Genomic DNA, 24,941 nt, shown 5'->3' on the forward strand with positions numbered 1-24,941 from the left:
GAAAATGGAATGACCTCCGTGGCCTCCAAATTTGCCACGTGGAGCTAAATTACGGTTAGTTTTGATTGCTTGTTAATTTTTATATACATATCCTAAAGTAAAGTAAGAGACTTTAAGAATAAAAATGGGTTAATTGAATGATCGCTTTTTCCACTTTTGAAGTTAGGAGGAAAACACTAGTGTATAAATAACTCAAAATTAGTGATACGTATCAAAAGGAACTTGCATGGTAACATGCACTTTCTTTGTGCTGCCTGCTGCTACTCTGTTGTTGGAGGCAGTATTCTGTGAGTCTGTGGGTCTCACAGCCACAGGTGAGGGCACAGTCTGGGGACAAAGGAGGATGGGAGGAGAAATGCTTTTAAATTAATAATATTAGACTAAGTAAAGTTTAAGATATAAAGTAAAGGTTTTTTATTTTTTGGGTGAAGTAATGGGTTTTGATTTGAGGAAAATAAAATGTGACCAAGTTTTTATGCATTTTTAATAGGTGCGGTTGGTCATTGCCTCAACTAGAGTTTTAGAATAGGATTATAAGAAACATTATCATTTCTCAATCATGTCAATAGGGATCGATTGAAGCAATTTACTGTTGTGATTGGATCTTGTGGCTTATTGAAAACGTTATATAAAAGGATAATTTATAGCACGAGAATGATTGGAGGTTGTCACTTCATTTGCGTTAAATCATGCCATGCTTAAGAACTATTTGAGTTATTTAGTGTACATGTTGCACAGCATACAACCAGAACGTTTTATGTCTTAACAATGAACAATGAAATTTTTATCAAAATGAGAAAGAGGAGAAAATTTAAATTGGGGGCCAGTGACCCTGTTTGTTATTGCTAACTATTCTCTTCAGAATAGCCTGATGATTGTCGCCATGAAGAACTTCTTACCAGTGGCAAATCATGCTATTTGTTCAAAGTTTTAGTAAGAAAAAAAAAGTTTTGTTAATTATTTTTATTTTTTTCCCTTAATATTCATTAATTTTACCAATATTTCATTATGCAGAGATAACACATTTTATTCACATTTTGGTATAAAATGTGTAGCAGTAATGGATTTATTCATAAAAGAATTGACTAAATTTTATATTGACGGTCAACTCACCGTAATCTTTTTTTTGGGTTGGGAATCAACCATAAATAAAATATATGAATATGATACTTAACCGCTAATATTGACATTTGACACATTTCATGAGATATACTTAACTATTAAAATTTTGAAATTGAAAATTGGTTATTGTTATTATTTGGTGTGTAGAATGTCATGTGGAGTCTTTTTAAGAATTCATATCCTACTAACGATCTGTTCTAATTTATTTTAAAATAAGGTCTATTTTCCATGCATCTATTCTAATAGAAGACAAACCCTGTATCAAAAAACGAAGAAGAAGACAAACCCTTTCCAATAGACAACTGAATTACTCACCTCCTCTCTTTCTTTTGTGTGTTGTCTTGGTCCTCTTGGACTTGCATTATCACCGATGGGAGGATATACAATTCAAAGGATGGACCGAAAGGGACGGGAGAGGGAAAAGAAGGAAGGAGTGAAGATTTTATACTTGAAAACAAAATAGGAAAGTTGAAAAATGTATTTAAAGTTTTTTATTGATAAATCCAACCCTTTTTATAAAGTGGGAGGATTGGTTTTGGTGGGGACCTTGAGGAGCCTCATCGTCCCTTCCCTTTTTTTTTTTCTTCACTATCCAAGGGTCAATTTTTGATTAAACTCCGGGTTTGATTCTCTTTCCAGAAGAGTTAATTTTTTAATTTATTTTTTGAGAATCACTTGGCAGAAGAGTTAGATTGGGTATATATGTACGATGGTATTAGTGAAAAGGGATCGAGGATGCTCGAATCCAGTTTTTGTGAAGTGAACGGAAGTAAGGTGGACCAAAGGAAACCGTACTTAATTACTTATTAGTTATTAATAGCAAATTAGCAATAGATGGCAGCTTGGTGAAAGAATTTTCTTTTTTTAGTTTTCAGTTTTTGTAAATTTATTAGAGCATTTACCTCCACTCGTTCAAAAATATTTGCTTATTTTAGGATAAGAACATATTTTTTATTTTTATTTTATATAACCATTTTTCAAAAATTCTATTTATTCTAAACCCTATATCGTTAAAATATCATTTTTTTTAACTTTTTAATTGTTTATCTCTTTTTACAAAAAGGAACCATCATCCACTCTCTTAATTGATCATTGGGATATCATACGATACATAAAGAGAGAGAGAGAAAAAAAAAAAAAAACTAAATACAAAATAAATAGTACCAATGTAAATTTAAGCAGTTACTTTAGTAATTTTGTAAATTTACACATCTTTAACTTAACTAATGTGAGTGATTTTTGAGGTTAGATGTGTAAAATTGAGCTCTTTCTATATTTTGCATTGTTGGATGCATATGCTCTTAGGTTATTACCTAATGAGAAAGTTTAGGAATACAGCAAAATCTCATAACATTTTCATAACATCCTTAGAGCATTAGTATCAACTATGCTAAAAAAAAAAATTTATTTTGACGAATCAAAAAAAGTTATTTATTTTAACACACCACTTTACAATATATCACACATCACATCTTCTATTCTTTTACCATTTTATTTATATATTCTTTCTTTATTATTTTTTTCTTTTTAATTATTATTTTTATTAATAGAAGAGAGAGAAAGTAATAAAATAATACGTAAATTTTTAGTACATTAAAATGGTGGGTTAAAATAGCATTTTTTAACACATTTGATGCTAATGCTTTTAGTCTTGCCTTCTAAAAGTAGAATATCACTATAGCATATGTCAAATGCTACAAATTTAGCATTTGACATTTTTTTTTTTTTTTTTAGAATACTAAGTATTTTTTAACACACACAGGGAGAGGGAAGAATGTTTTTTTAAAGAAACTTATAGTGGTGTATATCCAAAAGGGCCTAACTCTTGGATATACAGTATAGATTTTAAACCTCTTTAACTCACACTCATTTTCCAATGTGGTGAATATCCAAAATGGCCTAACTCTTGGATACACAGCACAAACTTTAAATCTCTTTAACTCACCCTCATTTTCTAATATGGGATTAATCCACTGTTTCCAAGTATTATATATATATATATATATATAATTTTATTTTAACCTATGATACATCTTATATTGTTACAAAAATGTTATAAGAATTTGTTATGTCCGTAAAAGAAGAATTCTCTACTTTCTCATAAATGGTTTATCTCCGTGTATTTAGTTAGTATGACTTAGTATTACGTTGTTATATTCTTGGAGTAAAGCAATTTAACTTACAATTTTTTTTTTCTCGAATAAAAAAAGTTATTGCCAACAAAAGGAAAAGACAAAAAAAAAGGAAAAATACAATATTCACTACCTCCAGCTCAGCCACACCCAAGTTGTTCTTCCTTACTAAGAGCCGTTTGGTAGGTAAGAGATTTATCATTATTTAAGTGTCGTAGAAATATGTGTGGATAAAAAAGTATTGTAAAAATACGTGTTGTAATGTTTAAATATCGAAAACTGTTGTTTAAACAACCATATCAAAAACTTAGGGAGTTGGGCTCTTGGTCTCAAAGTGCTTGTATTGGGCTTGACTAGGTGTGCTCCCTAGTTCGAGTCTTGCTACCTGCACTTTGAAAAGAATTTCCTGGGTTAGTGTTTTACCCCTTCGTGGGCCCACCCGGTACGAACAGTGATTAGTCTCTGGTTGAAAGTCTTGAGGAAACACTCTGGGAAACAAAAAAAAAAAAAAAAAACCATATCAAACAAACCCTAATATTATTGTTCTTCCTTACTAATAATATTAACAAAATGAGAAGGACCCATCCCATCAACAAAATAGCCAGGAACAGAAGTTTGATAGAGACTACTTTGCCAAGACATGAGTAGCTTAATTTATTTGCATTCCTATACACCCACATAAACTCCAGCCGGTCAAAGCTAGCTGAAAGCAATCTGACTTTATTAACAAAGTCAGCAAATCTCCAGTGCACTGAACTGGAGTTGTTAGTCACTGCTTCGACACAATTCTTAGAATCACCCTCAATTATCACTTTCTTAAACTGCATTTGGCTTGCTAACTGCACAGCCCATAGAAAAGCTTTGGCTTCAGAGACCTTAGTATTCACTTTTTTTGAGCAAGCAAAAACCAATTTCTCTCTCCAATCTCTAGCTACTACTGCTACATATGAGTGCTCCATCCCAATAGTTGCATCACAATTCATCTTTAACTGATCTTGGGCTTTGCCAAATCGATAATCTTGCTCTTGAGGGCGTGAATGTTAATTTGGTTTTTCTACAGCTCCAATGCTCATTGAAAACTTTGAACAAATTTCTCATAAGATCTTCACATAAAACACTCTTCCTTCGTGAACAACTTGGTTCTTACATTTCCAAATCATCTCTAAAACCAATGCACCAAATAGACAAAACTTCATTTTATCCTCATTATCCTTTGCAAGCCTTAAAGGAGGATCAATCAAAATATTTGAAGGTTAAAATGGAAGACAAGAAGGTAATGAAATGTTTAATTTCACATTGAAAATGAGAAAGCCTATTTTATTCTTTTTAATTGTGTTGATAAATGAGTTGATATATATAGAATCAGATATTAAACTAGATACGTGTGTAAAGAAATGTTAAGGGAAGAGATTTTTATTCTTAGCAAAAAAGGATATTTTTTGTGGTGGAGTTTTGAGCTTGAATACTTTGTGCAGAGTTTGTCCATGACTACTCTCTATTGCAAAGTGAGCATTTTTTATACAACCCAGGAACATATTTGCTTAGATTATTTTTTGTGGGCAAATCATATGAGTATTTGACACCACTCTCCCCAAAAACATCTTGAGTCTGTCATGGATGTCCAACTCCAAATTTTCTTCTTTTTATTTTTTTATTTCACCAGTCTAGATTAGGGATTTATGTGGTGGGGTAATGAAAGCTTTTCCATATTTGTATTCCATGTGCTTGTGTGATAAAAGTAGTTGTATAAACTTTTAGAAGAAAAAAAAAAGTAGTTGTATAAACTTAATTGGTGAATGTCTATAAGTATTCGTTGAACGGTTCGGCTTGTTTATAAAATAATAGATATATATATATATATACATATATTCTTTTTTTTTTTTTTGCAAGAAACTAATATATATATATTATTATATATTATAATTTTTTTTTTGTCTAGTGTATGTGAGATTAGGAATTAAAGAAATCGGAAATTCAAAAAAAAAAATAAATAAAAGAAACATTTTTTTTTTTGAGAAACAAACACACACACAAAGGAGAGGGAAAAAGGTTCTAATCCAAAGGCACACCACAACTCCACTCAAAAGCCATGGTAACTTTTAAGAGAAGGTGGGGCAAATTATACTACACATAACATACTCTCTTAAGCAATGTGGGACAAAGTAAAAGAAATTGGTGAGTCTTTGATAAAGTAAAAAAAAAAAAAAAATTGGAACGTGGTCTTGAAGGAAATATCAAAGTGGACTGAGAAGTTTTTATTTATTTTTTATTTTTTATTTTTTATTTTTATAATTTAAATTTTTGGATAAGTTTGTGTAATTATACAAAACCAAGTATGAATTTGGTTTTTAAACTAAAATTTTGAAAAAATTAAAATAAAATAAAAAGGTTTTCATTCTAAAATTGTAATCATTTGCAAAAATTTTATAGTATCTAGATAAATTAGATACTATCAAAATTAGTTATCCAATATTATTTTATAGACTCTCTATTGGTGTTATTGATGATCTTCATCTTTAAACAATCCATTTCTAAAATTTGCATTTTTATGTACAAATTTAAGCCTGTACACACGTAGCTATTGGCTATGAAATGAGTTAATTGTAGGTAATCTCTCATTGGTTTTGTTTTGTTTTTTTTTTTTTAACCTATTGGTTTTACTTTTACTTAATAGAGTAATAGTACAATTCTAGGTATTAAGAACATTATAAGCCTACTAACCTCATCACACGCGCACTTTACGTGTGCAACGAGGCTTTGTTTTTTTTTTTTTTTGGTCTAGTGTTGTAATTTTTTTTTATCTAAATTTTGGATAAGTTTTTTTTGAAGATATGGATTAGTATGAAAATGTCCTATTTTGTAGGCATTTTAAGTGGAGTTGAAAACATATTTTTACTAGGTTGTCCTCAAGTTTTTTCCTGTTAAATGTAAGGTTTAAGGATATTTTTAAATCACATAAAAGTCCAGTTCAAAGAGGGAAATTCTCTTATATATAGTATAGATAATATATATATATATATATATATATTTATATATTCATTAGTTAGAAAGCTTATCCATTCACCTAGGATATGTTTCTTTTGATTGAAAAAAAAATATATATATATATATATTTCATTTCCGAGTATTTGGTTAGGTTGAAAATGTCCAGCTTGAAAATATTTATAAATTGACCATAAAATTACCCACTTTGATACATAAATTATTTTGTGCCTTTCTCACTCTAAAACAATTTCATGAAAATATACTAGTCGCTTTCTCTCTCTCACCCCACCCATTACCGCCATGACCTAGCCACAAGCACCAACACCACTAACCCTTCTCTCTCTCTAACCCATCGACCATCATTGTCGAAGACCAACCATAGCCCACCCACGACCGGCACCACCACCCTAGCAGTTTGGCACTACCATAACGCAACCTCAGTGATCCTACCTCTCTCTCTTTCTCACTTTATGACCCACCCACCCACCTAACTCCACCACAACCATCACTCCAATGACCGCAACCCTTCCTTGGCAACCCCTTGCGAGTTTAAATTTTGTGTTATGATTTTTTTCCATACAAGCCAAAACACCTGAAAAGTTTTCTTGTGCGTTTTTAGGAACACAACCAAACAATTAGAAATATTTTCTTTGCAATCATAGTATTTTCACGAAAATATTTTATAGTCATAAATAATTTTTAGTTGAAACAAATGGAGGCTTAGTGTACTTCTAGAACCACACCATTTGTTACAACTTATTGAGGTGGTCAACTGTGAGTGGTGGGCAAACACTTTCACATAAACCTACTACATTTTTTCCATCATTTAGAGTTGAATACATTGAAATTGTGACAACAATTATGGCACAAAAATTGTGTCCCAAAACTTTCTTGTTCACCTGGTCAAATCTAAACACATTGTTTGCTCATTAATGACATGATAGATTAATAATTGAATAGAAAAAAATTGATTATAAAATAGTTACAAAATTGATTCTAAAAAAAACAAATAAATAGTTAGAAAATTGACAAGAGTTCTTTCACAAGTACAGATTATTACTTTATAGTTGATTTCAATAAAAAAAATAATGCTATTACTTCAATATATTAAGCTAACTAATATTACCAATACGTAAAATGGTTTAATAATAATATTTATTGTAATTTAACTTTTTAAATTTAGAAAATGTCAAAGTTAAGAACTATTGATAGTCTCTTTTATGAGGAAAAATTTCATGTGTTCGATAATTCATAAGCCATTATAAACATTATATAAAACACTTTTTTTTCTAACAATTTATTGACAATATATTGAACCAAGACATGTTTAAACCAATCCTAAATGCAAAAGCATAATTAAAAAAAATTGAAATATAATGGCATAATAAAAGAATTGAAATACACTTTTGGTTCTTAAAATTTGAGATTGTTTTCATTTTGGTTATTTACTTTCCAAAATTTTTATTTAGACCTTTTTATCCATACCAACTACCAAGTCATGTTCCAACTCTTTAGCAAATTAAACCGTGCCAGTTGATGTGCAATCTTGTTGTATACCCTATGCGATTGTGTCACCACAATAGCTCTGAAATTCACGAGCATACTATATATATATATATAAAAGTAAAACCAATTATTTAATTATTTTCCTTTCACACTCTTTGAAAACCAAACAAGAGAAAAAATTTATTTCCATTCTTTTTCCTACCTACATACAAACACATAGAGGAAGATATTTTCTTTTGTCCTTTCCTTTCTCTTTCTTTAGGTGGAACCAAACATAGCCTTAGGATCAAATAAGATAGCTTCAACTTATCGTATTGATCAACCCAATGCACAAGTTGGGTGGGTGGACACCATTTTTGGCTCTATTATCTTGCGTCAAAATGAACGAACAAAGAAAGTGGCAGCTTGGCGGGCAATGCTGAAAAATTCATGCATTTGCACGTTGGCACAAAGCGAGGACCTGTAGGAGAGGAATTAGGATCCGACCTTCCAAGTTCCAAGTCACGTAGTACATCATACAACAGCACGGCAGATCCAGAAGCAGCCAGCCCCATGAATTCCTGACCCTCCAGAGTCCAGACTAGTCAATTCACTCACGCCCACCAATAACGCTACAAGGACGGTTTCTCAAGTTACCCGAAGTGCAATTCGGTGTAGAAAAAGCACACAAAAGTGTTACTGACTCAGTCTTTCATAATTATAAAAATAATAAAGGTACCTAAACCCCGTGTTTTGACATGCACATTTTGCTGACTGATTCTCTCCGAAACTCTCAAGATTCTTCGTGACACCTCACGTTGATTAAAACTTTTATTTCATTTTATTTTTTTAGTATGAAAAACATGAGCATATTTTAATTAAAATTCCTAATTAAATCATTCCCTTCGTCGAAACTAAGGAATTAAAGGGGAAAAAAATCATTGGTCAACGTTCCCAAAAAAAAAAAAAAAAAAGAAGTTTCACGAGGCGGCCTGCTTTGAACACACCCTAATCTATCTGCACTTAATTTTGCTTAGATGTAACTTAAATGTAATTGGATTAGGAACTTTAGCGCTTTACTAACTACTAATCATTGATTGACATTTAAGTATATTGCAAATTTAGGTGCATCTCTTAGAGTGTTCTATCATGAGAGCTTAGATTTGGGTGATGCATTTGGTATTAAATGATACCACGTAACTGTGTCAAAATCTAATATTTGAAAGATATCTGTAAAATAACAATGAATTATGTTAACGGGTACTTTTAGGGCAATTATTAATAAACTAATTAATTATTTAATCATTTTTTCATAAAATATTTTTAAAAATAATTTCTAAACTAATTCAGGCATTCATTAACAATATTAACATTTCACCAATTCACTATTCTAAGGATCCGTTTGGATAAAAGGGAAAAAGAGGAAATATAATAAAGTTGACTAAAGATATATTAAATTACAGCCAAATTTACATTATTCTACTTTATTTTCCCTCTCATCCCTTGAATCCAAACCAACCATTAGTAGTGATAGTCATTACTTACTAAATATTACTTTTTCCTAGATCCAACGGAATCAATTCATCCAAATGGGAATACGCATGCAGTAAATGCTTTTTATTTTTGAGAATCTCATGCAGTAAATGCTAAAATGACGTGGCCCTAATTACACATTAATTTTCCAACAAAACCTCGATGAACAAAATAATTATATAAAAAAATCAGAAAAGTGGTGTACAAATTATTTAATAAATAAATACGCACAAATGTCACTTCGACGCGCCTGAGCTACATTTTTTAACACCAACCAATCACAACACGAGGCCGTGCTTTATGTACTTTTTTATTATGCACAACAGAAACCAACCCTCGCTTTCCTTTCAAACTAACCTAACTCCTCCTCTCCTCAACGCGCCTCATCCACGCGTGAATTTCTCACCGCTTCCCCACAGTCTCTCACACAAAACGTGAACAACTCGTACAAGCACCCCCCCCCCTCTCTCTCTCTCTCTCTCTTAGGCCAACAACTAACCAAAACGAAGAAGTTTCTTTCTCTCTTTCTCTCACGCTTTTGGATTTTTCATGCTCTCTTTCTCTGAGCGAATTCTTCGGCTCTGGCGTTTCGAAACCCTAGATTCGCTCCCATTCTAATCCACAGGTATTTTTTTTCGTTTTTTACAGATTCATTTTTGTTTTCGTTGTTTTACGAAACCCGATTTTTTAAAATTTTCGCGAGTTTTGGACACTTTTTGCTGCTCAGATCCGTTCCTCTCGTTTTGTCAAAAATTGTAATCTACTTTCAAATTTCTTAATTTTTTTTAATTATAATCATTCTCTGTGTTTAAATTCGCGAATTAAATTATTTATTTTACTCACAGAAAATTTTTATTTATTTATTTTGCCGTTAGTTCACACAATGTATATGAGGAAGACTGTTAAATACTAGTTTTACTGCTTTCAGTTACATTACGATGAATTTGTTTGATTTTTTTTTAAATAATTTTTTTTATTGTTTTTGTTTTTCGAAAGTGTTTTCTTTTAGTAGTGTTTGAAGGAGTCAATAGTAAAGCTTACTCTTGTATTTGAATTCTGCCTGACAATACGATGGAAAGGTAGTTAATTTTTTTGGCTGTGTTCAATTTGTATGAGAGTATTTGACTTTCTTATAAAGCAAAAGTAGTAGTAGTTTTTTTTTTTTTTTTTTGTTTGGTTTACTTTTCTTTTTTTATGAATTTCTGTTTTCTAAATTCTTATTCTTGATTCCAATTTTTTCTTTTGTTGCGAATTTTCAAATACTAATTTTGTAGCATTGCATTGTAATTCTGTATCATTTCGTTGAATTCGGGATCTGCATTGTTGCTAGGAAAGCCAAAATTTGTTTCTTTAGCTTAATTTGATCACAGAACCTGAAATAAATATTTGATTCCTATGCTTCTGGCTTTTTCTTTCTTTTCATAGAAACTGTACTCAGCTAAACCAACTCAGTGAGAATGGAATCTTTGGTTTATTTATTTAGCTAGACAGTAAAGATGAAATATTTAACCTTGCAATAAACAATTTATTTTTAAAATTTTCTTTTTTTAATTACCTTTCCTCGTCGATTTAGCTATATTAATGGAAATTTCTTGCTAATATGGTTTTTTTTTTTTAAAACACTGTCCCTAATGTACATATGTGCTAAGGTTTTTAGTGTTTTTTATGTTTCCAGAGGGAGCACTGCTTCAGTTGTTGTCTTTAGCTAATGAAAATGGACATAGAAGATAAATTTCTAGCTAAAGGTATGGTTTTGATGTATCCTATATGTTTTATTTTTCTTTCATGGGTACAAAGTTTTTTTTGTGTGTTTATATTGCCGTTTTAATGCTTCGTACTACAGGTGGCTACTAGTAAAAAAAAACCATAGAAGTGGGTGGTTATCATTTATGGTGTGTTATAATTATTAAGTTATTGTAGCTACTTCTCCTAGTTAGTATTCAATTTCTTTTGTTTCTCTTGGTTGTGGCGTACCTTTATGAACATTGTTACATTTATGTTGCCTTGCTGTCAAATGTAATTTTGTGCTTGCAATATTACTTTAATCTAGAATTTCATTTATTTGAAAAGTTATGATGCACAATCAACAAGCTCTTAGCATTCCTGATAGGTTCAGAGGTAGGGATTAGGGAATCAAGCATTTGCAGCGACGCTTATTGCTTTAAATATTAAGTCTTACTAGAGGATTGTCTTATAACTGATTCTGTCCTACATGTGTTTTTGGTAAAATAAGAAAGAGGTCTATTGGTCCCCCAAAGTCAGGATAAGGCTTTCGTTCGCTCAGTTTTTGGAAATTTGCTTCTTGTGTGCAGTAGCTTGACCATGGTGGCATTATTAATTAACTAATGTTATGAAAATAAAAGCTTGCATTGAATTTAATTTATGATTGTTGTTCAAGATGTTTGTGACTTGTGAGTATTTTTTTTGTATGCTATTAACATATTCATTAACTGTATCAATTTTAATTGGCTTAAACATGTTGGGCTCAATAGAAATGAAAACAAAAAAGATGACGGGTATTGGCATTGAGCTCTAGCTCAAATGGACATATCTTCTCCTATAAGGATGGAGTGGAAGGTAAGGTTTGTGAGTTCAAGACCCATTGTATGCACATTTAAAGTACCATTTAAAGAAAAAAGAAATAAAATACATGATAGTTATCTAGTTGAAGCCTTAAATAAAGAATCTTGTTAATGGAAATGTGATATGCATTTCAAAGTGAGATAGGAAGCCTTTTGGAGGAGGTGTCTGGTTAGATCAAAATTTGTAAGAGAAATGTTGGATTCAAAGGAAGCTATTCTTGATAAGAATACATGCAGCATTCAAAGGAACTTTTCATGAAGAGAAGCACTTGTTACTTATTGGTAAGGGAAACCATCTTAATTATGGTGGACTATCTGTCTATCATGGGGAAATGTTTACATCTTGGAACATAATTGCATTTTTAGTTTTTAATTTGATGACCATAATAGAGGCCATGAAATTATGTCACAAATTTGTCCAATGAATTTCATAGGTAGGGTATGAAATTCGGATGTTGTTTTTCATCTCACGCCTCCCTTTGTCATCCAAGATTTTATATTTTGTAAGTAATTTCATTAATGGAGAAGTACACAACCCAAGTACACAGGAAGTATACATGCAATACCAATATTTTCTTACTATTTTAAAAAAGTACAAAATGAAATTTGGGATTTTAATTATTTTTATTTTCTATCATATTGAATTCTTATATCTGGAAATTTTTTTCAGTTTTCCAAAGAAAATAGATGCCAAATTAGAACTTTAAATCTCTTGTAAAATTTTCATGTCTTGTCTAAAATTCCTAACGGAACTGATTATTGAACTTAGTGACTGCTAAATATGAAACGATAGTCACTTATCAAAAAAGAAAAGAAAAAGGAAACGATAGTTGGTGCGGGAAACACCATCCGTATAAGTTGTAAATGATTTGAACTCTCATTCTTTAAGTGTCGGTCCATTGAAGTAATGTCTATGTACATCTCAAACTTTCTGTTTATATGGATTTTGAACATTAAAGGGGATAGACAGATAAAGGAGTTCAGGTCGTTACATTGACATGTAGGCGTGTTGATAGACCAATCTTTGGTCTGACCCATTGCAGCTTTTGGATTCAGTAACTGGGTTATAATTTGTTAGATCCATTAAATGGAAAATTGAGTTTCAATTTGGGTCAACAAATTCTCTCTTTCTCTCTCTCTCTATGTATATATGTATATATATATAGTCCTTTTGAACCCTGGCAGTCTTGAATATCTTGAATTGGGCTGCTCCTTCAAGAATCTGAGTCTCCTGCAGCCCACTTCTGGGATGCCCCCACAGTTTCAATCTTTTTCCCCATTTTCTTCTCATGGTAAGGAAGGATCTGTTGTTGATCAGGTGTTCCCAAATTTCTGTAAAATCTTCACTTCCCCCCTTGTTTGGATTTTTTGATCTCTATTATTGTTGTGTGGAAAGGATTTGGAAATTTGTGTCCTTATGAAAAGGTTATCAATGTACCACGATCTAGTATAGTGTTCGTTTGGAAACAGCTTATCTAGCTTTTTACTAAAAACTTTTTGTTGAAAATGTGCTAAAGTATAATTGTACCTTAAAAAAAATTGAAAAAGTGAGAAAAAGCGGGAAAAAGTGAGGTTTTAAAAAGCTGTATATAAAAGCTAAAAGCTGATGCCAACCTCACCCATAGTTAACATAAACTACGTTGATTTGTGTAAATAATTGTTTACTAGGATCAGCCAGGTTGGTTTGTTCTTTTATCAACTGTTTATGATTTCAGTAGTGAGCTCTCAACTGGTTAATTACTGGTTAGGATGACTGTTTTCCCCGGTGTCACATGGTTTTGGCAATTTTAATAGGTCACGTACATGGCTGAAAAAATATTTTGCATTCATGTTCCTTAAGAGTTTTAACTTGTCTAAGAGAAAAGTGATATGACAGACAAATATATTTCATATTTTTGGCTTACACAACGATATAATTATTTGGGACCTGGTGGTTCAACCTTGCATACTTCCCAAGTACTAGGGTTGCGCCCCTTCTTGCACTTTTTTTACTGAATTTGTTTACTTGTCGAAAAGAGTGATTATTTGGGAACCCCTTTCCTCAATGAAAGTTTTATTTATTTATTTTTAAATTATTCGGTGTTGTATTTATTTAAGTATCTCTTTTTCTATTGCTAATAGAGGTCTAGAACAAGTTTTGGGTAAGGGAAGTAAATGTGTGGGATTCTATCTTTCAAGGTGTTATGTTGTATTCAACTTAAGAAACTGTACATGGAAAATTTAATGGGACTAGTATTCTTCCATTGATAGAGCAATATGTTGGCAAACATGATTTGATGTTCTCATAAGATTGGTGTAATTGAGATGAAAATACAGAGGTGTTTGAGTGGAAAGATTAAGGAGGTTAAGTTAGAAATAAAATTAATCAGGAAACAAAAATTTTGGATTACGATCTGATTGGTTATGTGAATAGAAATAAGTAAGCAGCAAATTTGTGCTTGAAATTTAGATTTTTGAAAATTTACAGATTTGAGTACCTACCTTAATGGTTATATGCATTTAAAGTTTGTATTTTTGGTTCAAATTTGTTTGTAGTATTTGTTCCTGTCAAAGACTTACTCTAATTCTTAGTTGGTTTCATTTTTCTGTATAGTTTCTGGTGTTCAGAGCCTTTCTTCCAGTGTGCAAAGCACCCCAGAGAAAAATGGGCACTCAGATGATGCTTCAAGAAGTCCAGAACTCCTCCAAGAGTTTCTGAAATCTGGTCCAAAGAAGGAACTTCTTCGAACATGTTTTGATAAGGAAAGGAAAAACTCATCGAAAAGCAAAATGACTGAACTTCATAAGACTACTAACAAGACCATCAAGAAACAGGACTCAAGAAAAACTTCTTCTAGTTCAAACAATCAGTCTTCTAAAAAGCAACATCGGAAGGGGGAAAATCCCATGCGACTCCCATCATCTCCACAACAGTCTTCAGATTTTGGAAATTTGAACTCATGGATCTGTAAAAATTCTGCTTGTAGAGCTGTTCTATCCATAGATGACACATTTTGCAAGAGGTGCTCATGCTGTATCTGTCACCTATTTGATGACAATAAGGATCCTAGTCTTTGGTTGGTATGCACATCTGAACCTGGTCAGGGAGACTCCTGTGGGTTATCTTGTCACATTGAGTGTGCCCTTCAACATGAAAAAGTGGGGGTTGTTGATCTTGGGCAATTGATGCAGCTAGATGGTAGTTATTGCTGTGCTGCTTGTGGCAAAGTTTCAGGGATACTTGGGTATGTAATTTTCTTGCATCTCCTGAGTTGGGTATGAAATTGTTGATCTTGACAGGCTGTTTTCTAGCCTTTTCTCTGGAAGTTGTCGCTGAGCTGAATTAGTCTTTGGTCAGGCACCTTGTTAATTGTTGCCATACTCCATGATATGGTTGACAGCTCTTTCTCTCTCACCCCCCCCCCCCCCCCCCCCCCCCCCCTTTCTTTTGAGATAAATTGGTTTTTTTTTTTTTTTTTTTTAGTAGGAATTCTATGGAGTGATCTTTGAACTGTTTGTTTGGCACTAAGATAATCATTTACCATCACAATAGCTATTGCTGCCAGTGAATTTCTTTGCTGGATTGATACACTGGGCCTTAGTGAACTTAAGTGGCTGGTGAATAGGAGATCTTCTCTCTGATCCATATTGAGATGGAATCCATGTATAATGGAAAAAATATAGAGCATTGGCTACAAGTTTTTCTTTTTTGTTCTGGTAACTGATTTTTATCCTTGGGCTGATGGGAATGATATGATTTCATCTGGCAGTTGTTGGAAGAAGCAGCTAATGATAGCAAAGGATGCTCGCCGTGTTGATGTACTCTGTTATAGGATATACTTGAGTTACAGGCTCTTGGAAGGTACGTCCAGGTTTAAAGAACTGCATGAGATTGTAAAAGATGCAAAGGCTAAACTAGAAACTGAAGTGGGTCTAGTGAATGGCATATCTGCCAAGATGGCACGTGGCATTGTCAGCAGACTCTCTATTGCAGGTGACGTGCAGAAACTCTGCTCTCTTGCAACTGAGAAAGCAGATGAATGGCTGGCCGCTGTTTCAAATGCGAATCCAAATTGCAGAGGTTGGGAAACCTACTAATTGGTCTTCTTTGTCTTTCTAATTGTTTGAAATGCCTATACAACATTTACTTATTAATAGATTTTGTTGGTTTCCTTTGCAGAAGATTCACTTCCTGCTGCTTGCAAATTCTTTTTTGAAGATGTAACATCATCGTCTGTTGTGATTATCTTGATTGAACTGTCTAATGCATCATCTGATGATATTAAGGGCTACAAGCTCTGGTATTGCAAAAGTAGAGAAGAGACACACACAAAAGATCCCATTTGTGTATTTCCAAAAGCTCAGAGAAGGATTATGATCTCCAATCTGCAGCCCTGCACGGAATATACCTTTCGGATAATTTCATATACAGATGCTGGGGACTTGGGTCACTCTGAGGCCAAGTGTTTCACCAACAGTGTTGAGATACTTAACAAGAATTCCAATTTAGCAGTTGCCATGAACCGTAAGAAAGAGAATCCCCACATTGGAGGCAGTTCTTCTAGTCCCAAAAGGGAGCTCAATAATACAACAGCAGATGGTTCTTCTGGATTTAAGGTTCGAGACCTTGGAAAGATCCTGCGTCTTGCTTGGGCTCAAGAGCAAGGCTGCCTTGATGGGTTTTGCAGTCCAGAGGTGGAAAAATGCTGTGAAGTAACAAAAGTGATCAAGCCTGAATCTCTTGAAGAAAGGTCACCTTTTGTTTCGCGTGGGCTTGACTTGAATGTTGTTTCAGTGCCAGATTTGAATGAAGAGCTCACCCCTCCATTTGAGTCCTCCAGGGATGAAGATAATGGATGCACTTTGCAGCAGGCGGTTGAGGCAGATGATGACGCTGCTTCTCATGACTTAGAGAAGAATGGTTTCGCCAGATCACATGGAAGTGGCGACTCACAGACGTGGACACATGGGCCAGCTGTGGAAGTCCCAGCTGTTGATTCGCGGGCAGAGTTTTGCAGGAATAGGGCTGCAAACTCTAATGAAGAGACACATGATTGTGACAGCACTTTGATAAATGGGTCTCCATTCCGAAACCCCAATGGTTCATGTTGCTTAGATGAGAGCTTTGAGTACTGTGTGAAGATAATCCGACTGCTGGAATGCAGAGGTCACATTAAACAGGAATTTAGATTGAAATTGTTAACATGGTTTAGCTTGAGATCAACAGAACAAGAACGTAGGGTGGTCAACACATTCATTCAAACACTGATGGATGATCCGAGTAGCTTAGCAGGCCAGTTGGTTGACACCTTTTCAGATGTTATATACAACAAGAGGCAACGAAACGGATTCTGTAGTAAGCTGTGGCATTAAATAAGGGCACAGCAGTCTGATTTACAGGATTGTTAATTTGCTTCATGTTTAATTTTTTTCCTGCGATAATTTAGCCCTGATTGTTTTCGCCGTTCTTTATACAGGCATTTTTTCTTAGTCACCATCAGAAGTGATTCATTTTTATCACGGTTGTCCGGCTAAAAGATTTGAGTTGCTGATTGCGGAGACAGTTCCTGATGATTCTTGGAAGGGGGGGGCCTAGCACTTAAGGTTTCGTGCTGTAGAAGGCATATTCCATTTCCTATTTTATTCTAATTACATTGAAGTAGCTGCATTATTCAATCATGGAGGATACATGTATAATTACTTCATCATTTTCCCTCTTTAAATTAAAGAAGGGTACATGGAATCGATCCTGAATTTACATGATTAAGTTATCTTCTTCGTTGTCATAGTCTTTGTTTTCTATCGCTTAGTTTGTACTTTCCATTTTTTCATTGAATTGAGGATTTGGAAACAATAGAAGAAATTCTAGCAATTTCCTGATTTTTGGAGTAAAATAGCACTGCATCTCCGGTTTCACATATCAGGGGAAAAGAAAATCCTGTTTCCAGTCTTTTCTTCAGGGACAGTGTAACTCATTGCATATTTTGGTTTCATCTCTCTCTCTCTCTCTCGGGAAAGGGGTTGGGGGATTTGAAAATAATAAGTCTATTTGACACAACATTTTGAGGTAATAAATTGTGATTAGTAGATAATAAAAATAGTTGGTATGGATTTATGTGAAAATAATATTACACCAATTACAATTTCTGATTTTGCAACCAATTGTGAAAAAAAGAAAAATAGAAAAAAAAAGAAGCGGATTCAAACATTACTCATTTGACCTTGAACGTTCCCATGATACAGGGGATGGATTTGTCAATTCACCATTGGCTAGTTGATTGGTTCAAGTAGGCAATAGTTAGACAAAGAACAATAATTTAGGGTTGCGCTTTATAAACCGGTCTCGTAAGATATTTTCTCCCACTGAAATTCTCGTTTTTCATAAACGAGGGATTTTTTAGAAAATAACTATAAAACCCAAACAATATCATTAGTTAGGAAACGTTTCAAAGTAATTTGGTTTCTAACAATTCGAGTCCAGAGGATTCGATTTTTGGGTTGTTATTTTATTATTTTGCCAGCAACTAAGGTGGCCAAAGTGTCCACGTAAGCCAGAAATCGAGTACATTGGACTCGGTTTGTAAGCCTAGAAACCGAGTTCATTGGACTTGGTTTGTAAGCCAAGAAATCGAGTTCATTGGACTCAATTTTTATACATATAAATCGAGTCCTCTGAACTCAGTTTCTATGTATAAAAAACGAGTCCAATGAACTCGATTTTCTAGTCTCATCAGTCTCATCTCACAACAGCATCAGTCTCATCCCACAGCATCAATGGTCACGTGGGCTTACCCAAAATCGAGTCCAAAGGACTCGATTTTTATGAATGGTCCCCAGCCCTCCACGTGTTGCCATGGGTCCCAATTAGGACCTGTTTTCCTCCTTATCGTGGGGTATCATAGTTTCAGCTCTATATTCTCTTCAGAAACTCAGCTCTATACTCTTCGAAACAACTTTCCTAAACTCTCACTTGCACTCACAGAACACTCATCTCACACAACACTCTCAGGTAATGTTTTTACAATATTGTGATTATTTGCTAGTTTTTTTTAAAAGAAAAATTTAGAACATATTAGGAAAAGATTTGTTTTTGTTATTTGTTAATGTAAATATTGTGATTAATTTATTTGTTAGTATATTGTGATTATTTGCTAGTTTTTTTTTTTTTTTGAAATTAATATTAGGACACATTTATATAAGATCATGAATCTACTTAAGAAAAAATATCTATAATGACTGGTAATATTATGATTAATTATTGGGAATATTTAGTAAATAATTGTGATTAAATTACAACATATTGGGAATTTTTTTTTTGTTAGTGCAAATATTGTGATTAAATTATTTGCTAAGTTGGTTTTTTTTTTTTTTTCAAATTAATATTGTGATTATTGGGAATATTTAGTACCAAATATTGTGATTATTATGTTATTACAACATATGGGAATATTTGTTTCGTTTGTTAGTGTAAATATTGTGATAATATGCTAAGTTTTTAAAAAAAATTAATATTGTGATTAATTATTGGGAATAATTAGTACTAAATATTGTGATCAATTGTTAGGAATATTTAGTACTTTTAGGTCTTTGTCATGGATATGAAATGGATTATGAGTTTGATACCTAAGATAGTAGTCTTTTTACCATAAATTATTTTAAGATATATTTTTTGAAGATTTGTAACAGAGATTTCAATGGATAACTGGTTGGCATATAATATTTTTGTTCATCATAACTTATTTGAATGGGTTTTGAAAGTCATGCCCCTAGAATGATTTGGAATTTTTAAAGAATATGAAATTGATAATGACTAGTTTTGTAAGATTACTAAAGGTGAGTATATGCAAATTTGGTTGAGATTAGTATTGTTGGCATTTCATACGCAAAGTTTTGTGATTGATGTTGATTGAGCGTTATAAATTTGTCACTAACACTATTGCACTTGATGATCTATAGGTTGACAATGATTCATATAAATATATACTACGGTGGACCCCTTAGCAATGCCAACCCTTATGACGGATTTTCATTTCAAGGTCCAGGTATCCAGTGCTGCTATATGATGATATGCCGTAAGTTAAAGACCCTGAATGAGTTGAAAGTAAAAATTATGGAAGAGTTGCAAGTGAACCCTGCTTTGCATGACATACATATTACTTTTCGTTCTCCATATGAAGTCCTCAATCAATGCATTAATTATAGATATATGACGATAACAGAGGACAAACATGTGAAATTCATGTTTAGTAAGATGCAGAAATGGGAACAAGCAGTAGATTTTGAGTTGTACATCACTTTGGAGCCGCGTGCGGAAGTCGGCGTTGAGGAAGAAATTGTACAAACAAGTACATCTCTACAATTTGCAGTCCTAGATGATCAATACACCACATTGGGAGGCTATACACCCCCTTTTCAAGAGACACCAGTAACAATTGAGAGCGAACCTGGAAATAAATATGAAGATCAATTTTGTACACATCGAGGTAAATCCTCTACAGTTCCAGTAGTTGAAGATGAAGACAAAGACTGTTTTGGGGAAGATCTTGACGATAGAGATAAGTATGAATAGAGAATTGACAATGGCGACTTTGACAGGGGTGTTGATGACCACGAAATTACTCCCATTCCTCATGTTGATGATATGACTGAATGTGATGAAGATGATGCGGATGCTAATGTTAGAGTTCAGCATGTTACAAATATGACCCCCGTTTATGAACCTCCTGCCTCATCATTTTATGAAAATACTTGGGAAAATATGGTTGATCCTGAAGTTGTTTAGCAAGCATTTGGTTCTTCTTGGAATGCGGACATAAATTTTGCGAAAGGGTTGATTTTTGTGAATAAAGAGGCGGTGAAACGTGCATTAACAATTTACGCCGCAAAGCATAACAGAAACATTATGACTAGTAGGTTGACCAAAAGTAGACTATCTGTGAAATGCGGCGATGAATCATACATGTGGTACGTTGGGGCAGTTGTGAAGCCTGAACTTGGACTATGGATGGTCACATCTTATAGGGGTCCTCACAGTTGTATACCCCTTGCCACGGCCCTTGATGATAGAATGATGGATTGTAATTTTCTTACAGCAGAATTTGTTCCATTGTTGCAAGAAAAACACACGGCAACAATTTATCACCTCAGAGATTTCATTAAAGGGAAGTATTATGGGCATAAGCTTTCTTACTATAAGATATGGGATGCGAAACAACGAGTTATTGCAAAGATATTCGGGGATTGGGAAGAGTCTTACCAAAGGTTGAGAAAGTTATTGTTGGCATACTGGGATCAAGAACCTGGCACCCGGTTCTGGTGTCACACCATACCCAGGGACGAGTTCGGTGATACAATATTGCGCTATGTATTTTGGGCTTTCGCTCCATGCATTGAAGGATTCAGACATTGTAAGCCAGTGATTAGTATTGATAGGACCCATTTGTATGGTAAATATCGAGGGGTGTTGTTGATTGCAAATGGCCACCGATGCCAACAACAAGGTTTTGCCTCTCACCTTTGCCGTCGTGGACAAAGAGTCAGGGCCTAGTTGGGGGTGGTTTTTAGAACGCCTCAGGAATTCACTGGGGGATGTGATAGCAGATAAGGACATCTGCGTAATTTCTGACCGACATAAGGGTATTCAAAATGCAATTGCAAACTGGCCTAGAGATGATGATGGACGACTACGAGTAGTTCACAGATATTGCCTTCGACATGTTACTAGCAACTTCAACACATATTTTCAGGACGCCACTTTAAAGTCATTGGCCTTGAAAGCGGGGTATGCAACTCAAGAAGCTAAATTTGAGTTGTACATGCAACCTATCAAGGAAGCTGAGATCGAGGCCCTTAGGAAGAAACGGAGAACCAAGCGGCAGGAAAGTGAACCCGACTCATCCATCATGCCATACACATATCTAATGAAAAAGAATCTAGACATGTGGACCCAGCTACATGATGGTGGATATTGTTATGGGGCTATGACAACCAATGTCTCAGAGTGCTTCAATGGAGTACTCAAAGGTGCCCGTGGCCTACCCATTGTTGCAATGGTTGAATTCACTTGGAGCAAACTTGTTGCATATTTCCATGATCGACATAAAGAAATTACTCATGATCTCTCAAAGGGCAAGGTATGGAGTAAATATGCCTTAAAAATCTATGGACAAAACCTACAAAAATCAATTTCACACCAAATAAATGCATTTAATAATCTGAATGGTATATATTAAGTAATTACTACATACAACATCCATAGCTTTGGAGGGGGACACCATAGTTATGAAGTAAACATAATGGCCAAAACATGTCGTTGTGGAAAGTGGCAAATGAGAAAGATCCCTTGTTCACATGCAATTAAAGCTCTTCAGCACTTGGGGCAAGATGCGACTACATATATTGACCCATGTTATAGTTTGAAGAATTTCATTCGCACCTACTCACATGCATTTGTGGTGCCAAAGTCAGAGTCATTGTGGAGGGATGTGGATGGTCCAAAGTGGGTGCCTGACCCAAACCTGTTGCGGGGCAAAGGTCGACTTGTGGCGTCTAGGATACGGAATGAGATGGATGGGGTCCGGCGAGAACCGGGAAGCTGGAGGCCAGATTCTGACTTGAGGGAGATTCAACAAAAGTAGAGTTGTGGACTATGTCATCAACATGGGCATAATCGTAGAAGATGTCCGCTTTCCCGTGGGGCTTCGACAAGCAGTAATGATCCAAACTAGGTAAGTGATGCTTTTATATAAAATGCCATGATTGTATCAATTAGCCAAGTTGCGTAGATTAGTACGTATGTTTTGGGTTTTGGTATCTAACAACAATATTTGAATTTTTGTCAGGCATGCAAATACTCGATTTTGGAATGGCATTGTAGATGTAAATTGGGGTTCTCTTTATTGTGTATTTGAACTTACTACTGGGTTGTATCGGCACAATTATTATTTTGTTTATCATTGAATGAATTTGTAATTGAAGTATTCTATATCCAATGTACCTGTTTCTAGATTGTGATATTATGACTGTTTAATTTTGTCTTTCAATTAGTTGTTAATTATTTCCATTCTTTTCCCCCTCTAAAACATGATATAGCATCATTCAATTATCCTCAGTCTAAGAAAATCTCATCTTGCAAATAATGCTGGTCATAGTTTAGTTATAGTTTGCAATCAGCAAGTCAAGAGGGAAGAATAGTGTTGCTTTTTTCAGTTACATGTCTTCTACACTTATTGATATAAGAATTTGTATTGAATGTAACTACTGTTTATAGTTGAATTTGGGTTTTGAAACCCGACAAAAACTGATCTGACAGAATGCAGACTCGTCGGAAACTATCATCCCCCAAAGTCGCCGTTTCATGGTTTCGCCTGAAACCAAACTTCGTCCACTCAATGATAAGACCAACTCGACCCATGCATATGTTGAGAAGTTTAGGAACCATGGCGATTTTTTTGGGTTTGATATGATGGCCTCGATGGGTTTCAAATTTGTTGTGTTTTAATGAATAAAATCAATTTGTGAATTATTCGAATTCTATGTGTGTGATTTTTCCACGCTTGACCAAGTCTTAAATTTCTTATTTAACAACAAACTACTTTATCATTTATCATACCAACAAAAAAATATACTCAATCACATAAGGTTTTTCAAAAAAGAAAAAGAAAATCTCTTTCCATCCAACGTCCGATACAAACAAATGATACCATATGGAAGAAGAAAGAAAAAAAAATCCCCACAATTTTGTAGTTTATATTGCTTACTACTCACTAGATCACAACAATTTTAAGCAATGAAAGAAATGTTCAAGGACATTTGGGTCCTCCTCTCTTGGTCTTCCAGTTATTGTAGCAAGGGCAGAATTCCTTGTTCTCATAAGTTCCTGGAGGAACACATAAGCATTTAGCACAGCACTTTTGGCAGAAGAACATGCATGGCTTTTTGAATGTTGTTTTTGAGCATCTCTGGGTGCAACGTGGAGAACACTCTGCAATATTCAAGTATATACAAAAACAATATGGTGAGTCTCTTTTCAAAAATTTACTCCAAAGAATAATCTAAATAAAGTGCTCCAGTGGAAAAAATTTCTCTCTTCTTTTTGTTAATTTAATTTATTTGTAATTTGATTAAGACAATAACAATTTTCCAAAAAATTATTGAAATTTACTTCGAAACTTTTATCAGTCATTTAGTACATAATGTTGCCTAACATAATTCTATTAATTTGATGTGACTTCAAGATGCTTTAATTAAGTTGCCATTACCTTGAGGTTGAAGGCTGCCTTGGTTACGCCATGCTGAATTTCAAGATCTTAGAAAAAAAAAAAAAAAAGGGCCACTAACATAAGAGTTTCACAAAAATTCTAAAAATAATTATGGGATTTTCGGAAATCATATGGAATGTCCATCTACAAATACAACCGGAGAAAATTTTGTTCATTTTACAAATCTCACCATGGGAAAGGGGCTAATTTGATGTGGCTGTGGAGTTGGAGCCTCAGTGATGATAGCCGCCTGAAAAAGCATTTTAAGGGCATATTATTAGCAATAAATAAATAGGGAGATGATTAGAGGAAAAAGAAAAAGAAAAAAAATAGGTACAATGAAATTTAAATAAAAAAACCTCATCGATTAAACTAATTGAAACCCACTAATTTGAGAAAAATATTTACAATGACGCATTTGGGGACAAAAGACCAATTGTACAATGATACAAATACATAGTGGACAAAAAGGGACAATCATGAAATAGATGACGTGAATGTCCAAGAATAAAAAAGGGCTGCCCAAATAATTCTCAATATGGTCTCACTATTAGCATAATTCTTTCTACCACAAATCATAACATGTTATCTCAATAATCATGAAAAAAAATTATAAAAAATGTTATGTGTAGCAAAATGCACCGCATTAACAACTATGTCCGTCAATTGATTTGCAAGTGCTTCATACAACTGCAGACAGAACACAATGTTAGAGTCAAATTACAAATAATGGATTTTTATGGGGATAGGTTAATACAACTCATGAACCCATTAGGTCATTTACCAAAAAAAGAACCCATATAGTCTAAAACCCCATGACCTAATCCTCCATCTAATTTATATGGGCAGGAGGTGCCATTTGA

At 33.8% G+C, this 24,941-nt stretch overlaps 2 protein-coding genes across 4 annotated transcripts; both read left to right on the forward strand.

The window, feature by feature from the left end:
* The first annotated feature begins 9,630 nt into the window (after positions 1-9,630).
* Positions 9,631-17,606, forward strand: LOC115976967 (VIN3-like protein 1). Of its 3 annotated transcripts, XM_031098565.1 has the most exons (6): positions 9,632-9,882; positions 10,933-11,002; positions 14,433-15,063; positions 15,589-15,899; positions 15,999-17,174; positions 17,296-17,606. In XM_031098565.1, exons 2-6 carry the CDS (start codon positions 10,966-10,968, stop codon positions 17,307-17,309), a joined length of 2,169 nt encoding a protein of 722 aa, XP_030954425.1. In that variant the 5' UTR covers positions 9,632-9,882; positions 10,933-10,965; the 3' UTR covers positions 17,310-17,606. The 3 variants fall into 3 exon arrangements, with proteins under 3 accessions (XP_030954423.1, XP_030954425.1, XP_030954424.1); XM_031098563.1 differs by having other exon boundaries at positions 9,631-9,882; positions 16,002-17,606; XM_031098564.1 differs by having other exon boundaries at positions 15,999-17,606.
* A 3,688-nt stretch (positions 17,607-21,294) lies between these two features.
* On the forward strand, positions 21,295-22,455 carry LOC115973186. Its single transcript, XM_031093435.1, has 2 exons — positions 21,295-21,951; positions 22,141-22,455. The coding sequence occupies exons 1-2, from the start codon at positions 21,295-21,297 to the stop codon at positions 22,453-22,455; spliced, it is 972 nt and encodes a 323-aa protein (XP_030949295.1).
* The last annotated feature ends 2,486 nt before the right edge of the window (positions 22,456-24,941 follow it).

This window comes from Quercus lobata, chromosome 2 (genome assembly GCF_001633185.2).
Source record: "Quercus lobata isolate SW786 chromosome 2, ValleyOak3.0 Primary Assembly, whole genome shotgun sequence".
In the NCBI taxonomy this organism is placed as follows: domain Eukaryota; kingdom Viridiplantae; phylum Streptophyta; class Magnoliopsida; order Fagales; family Fagaceae; genus Quercus; species Quercus lobata.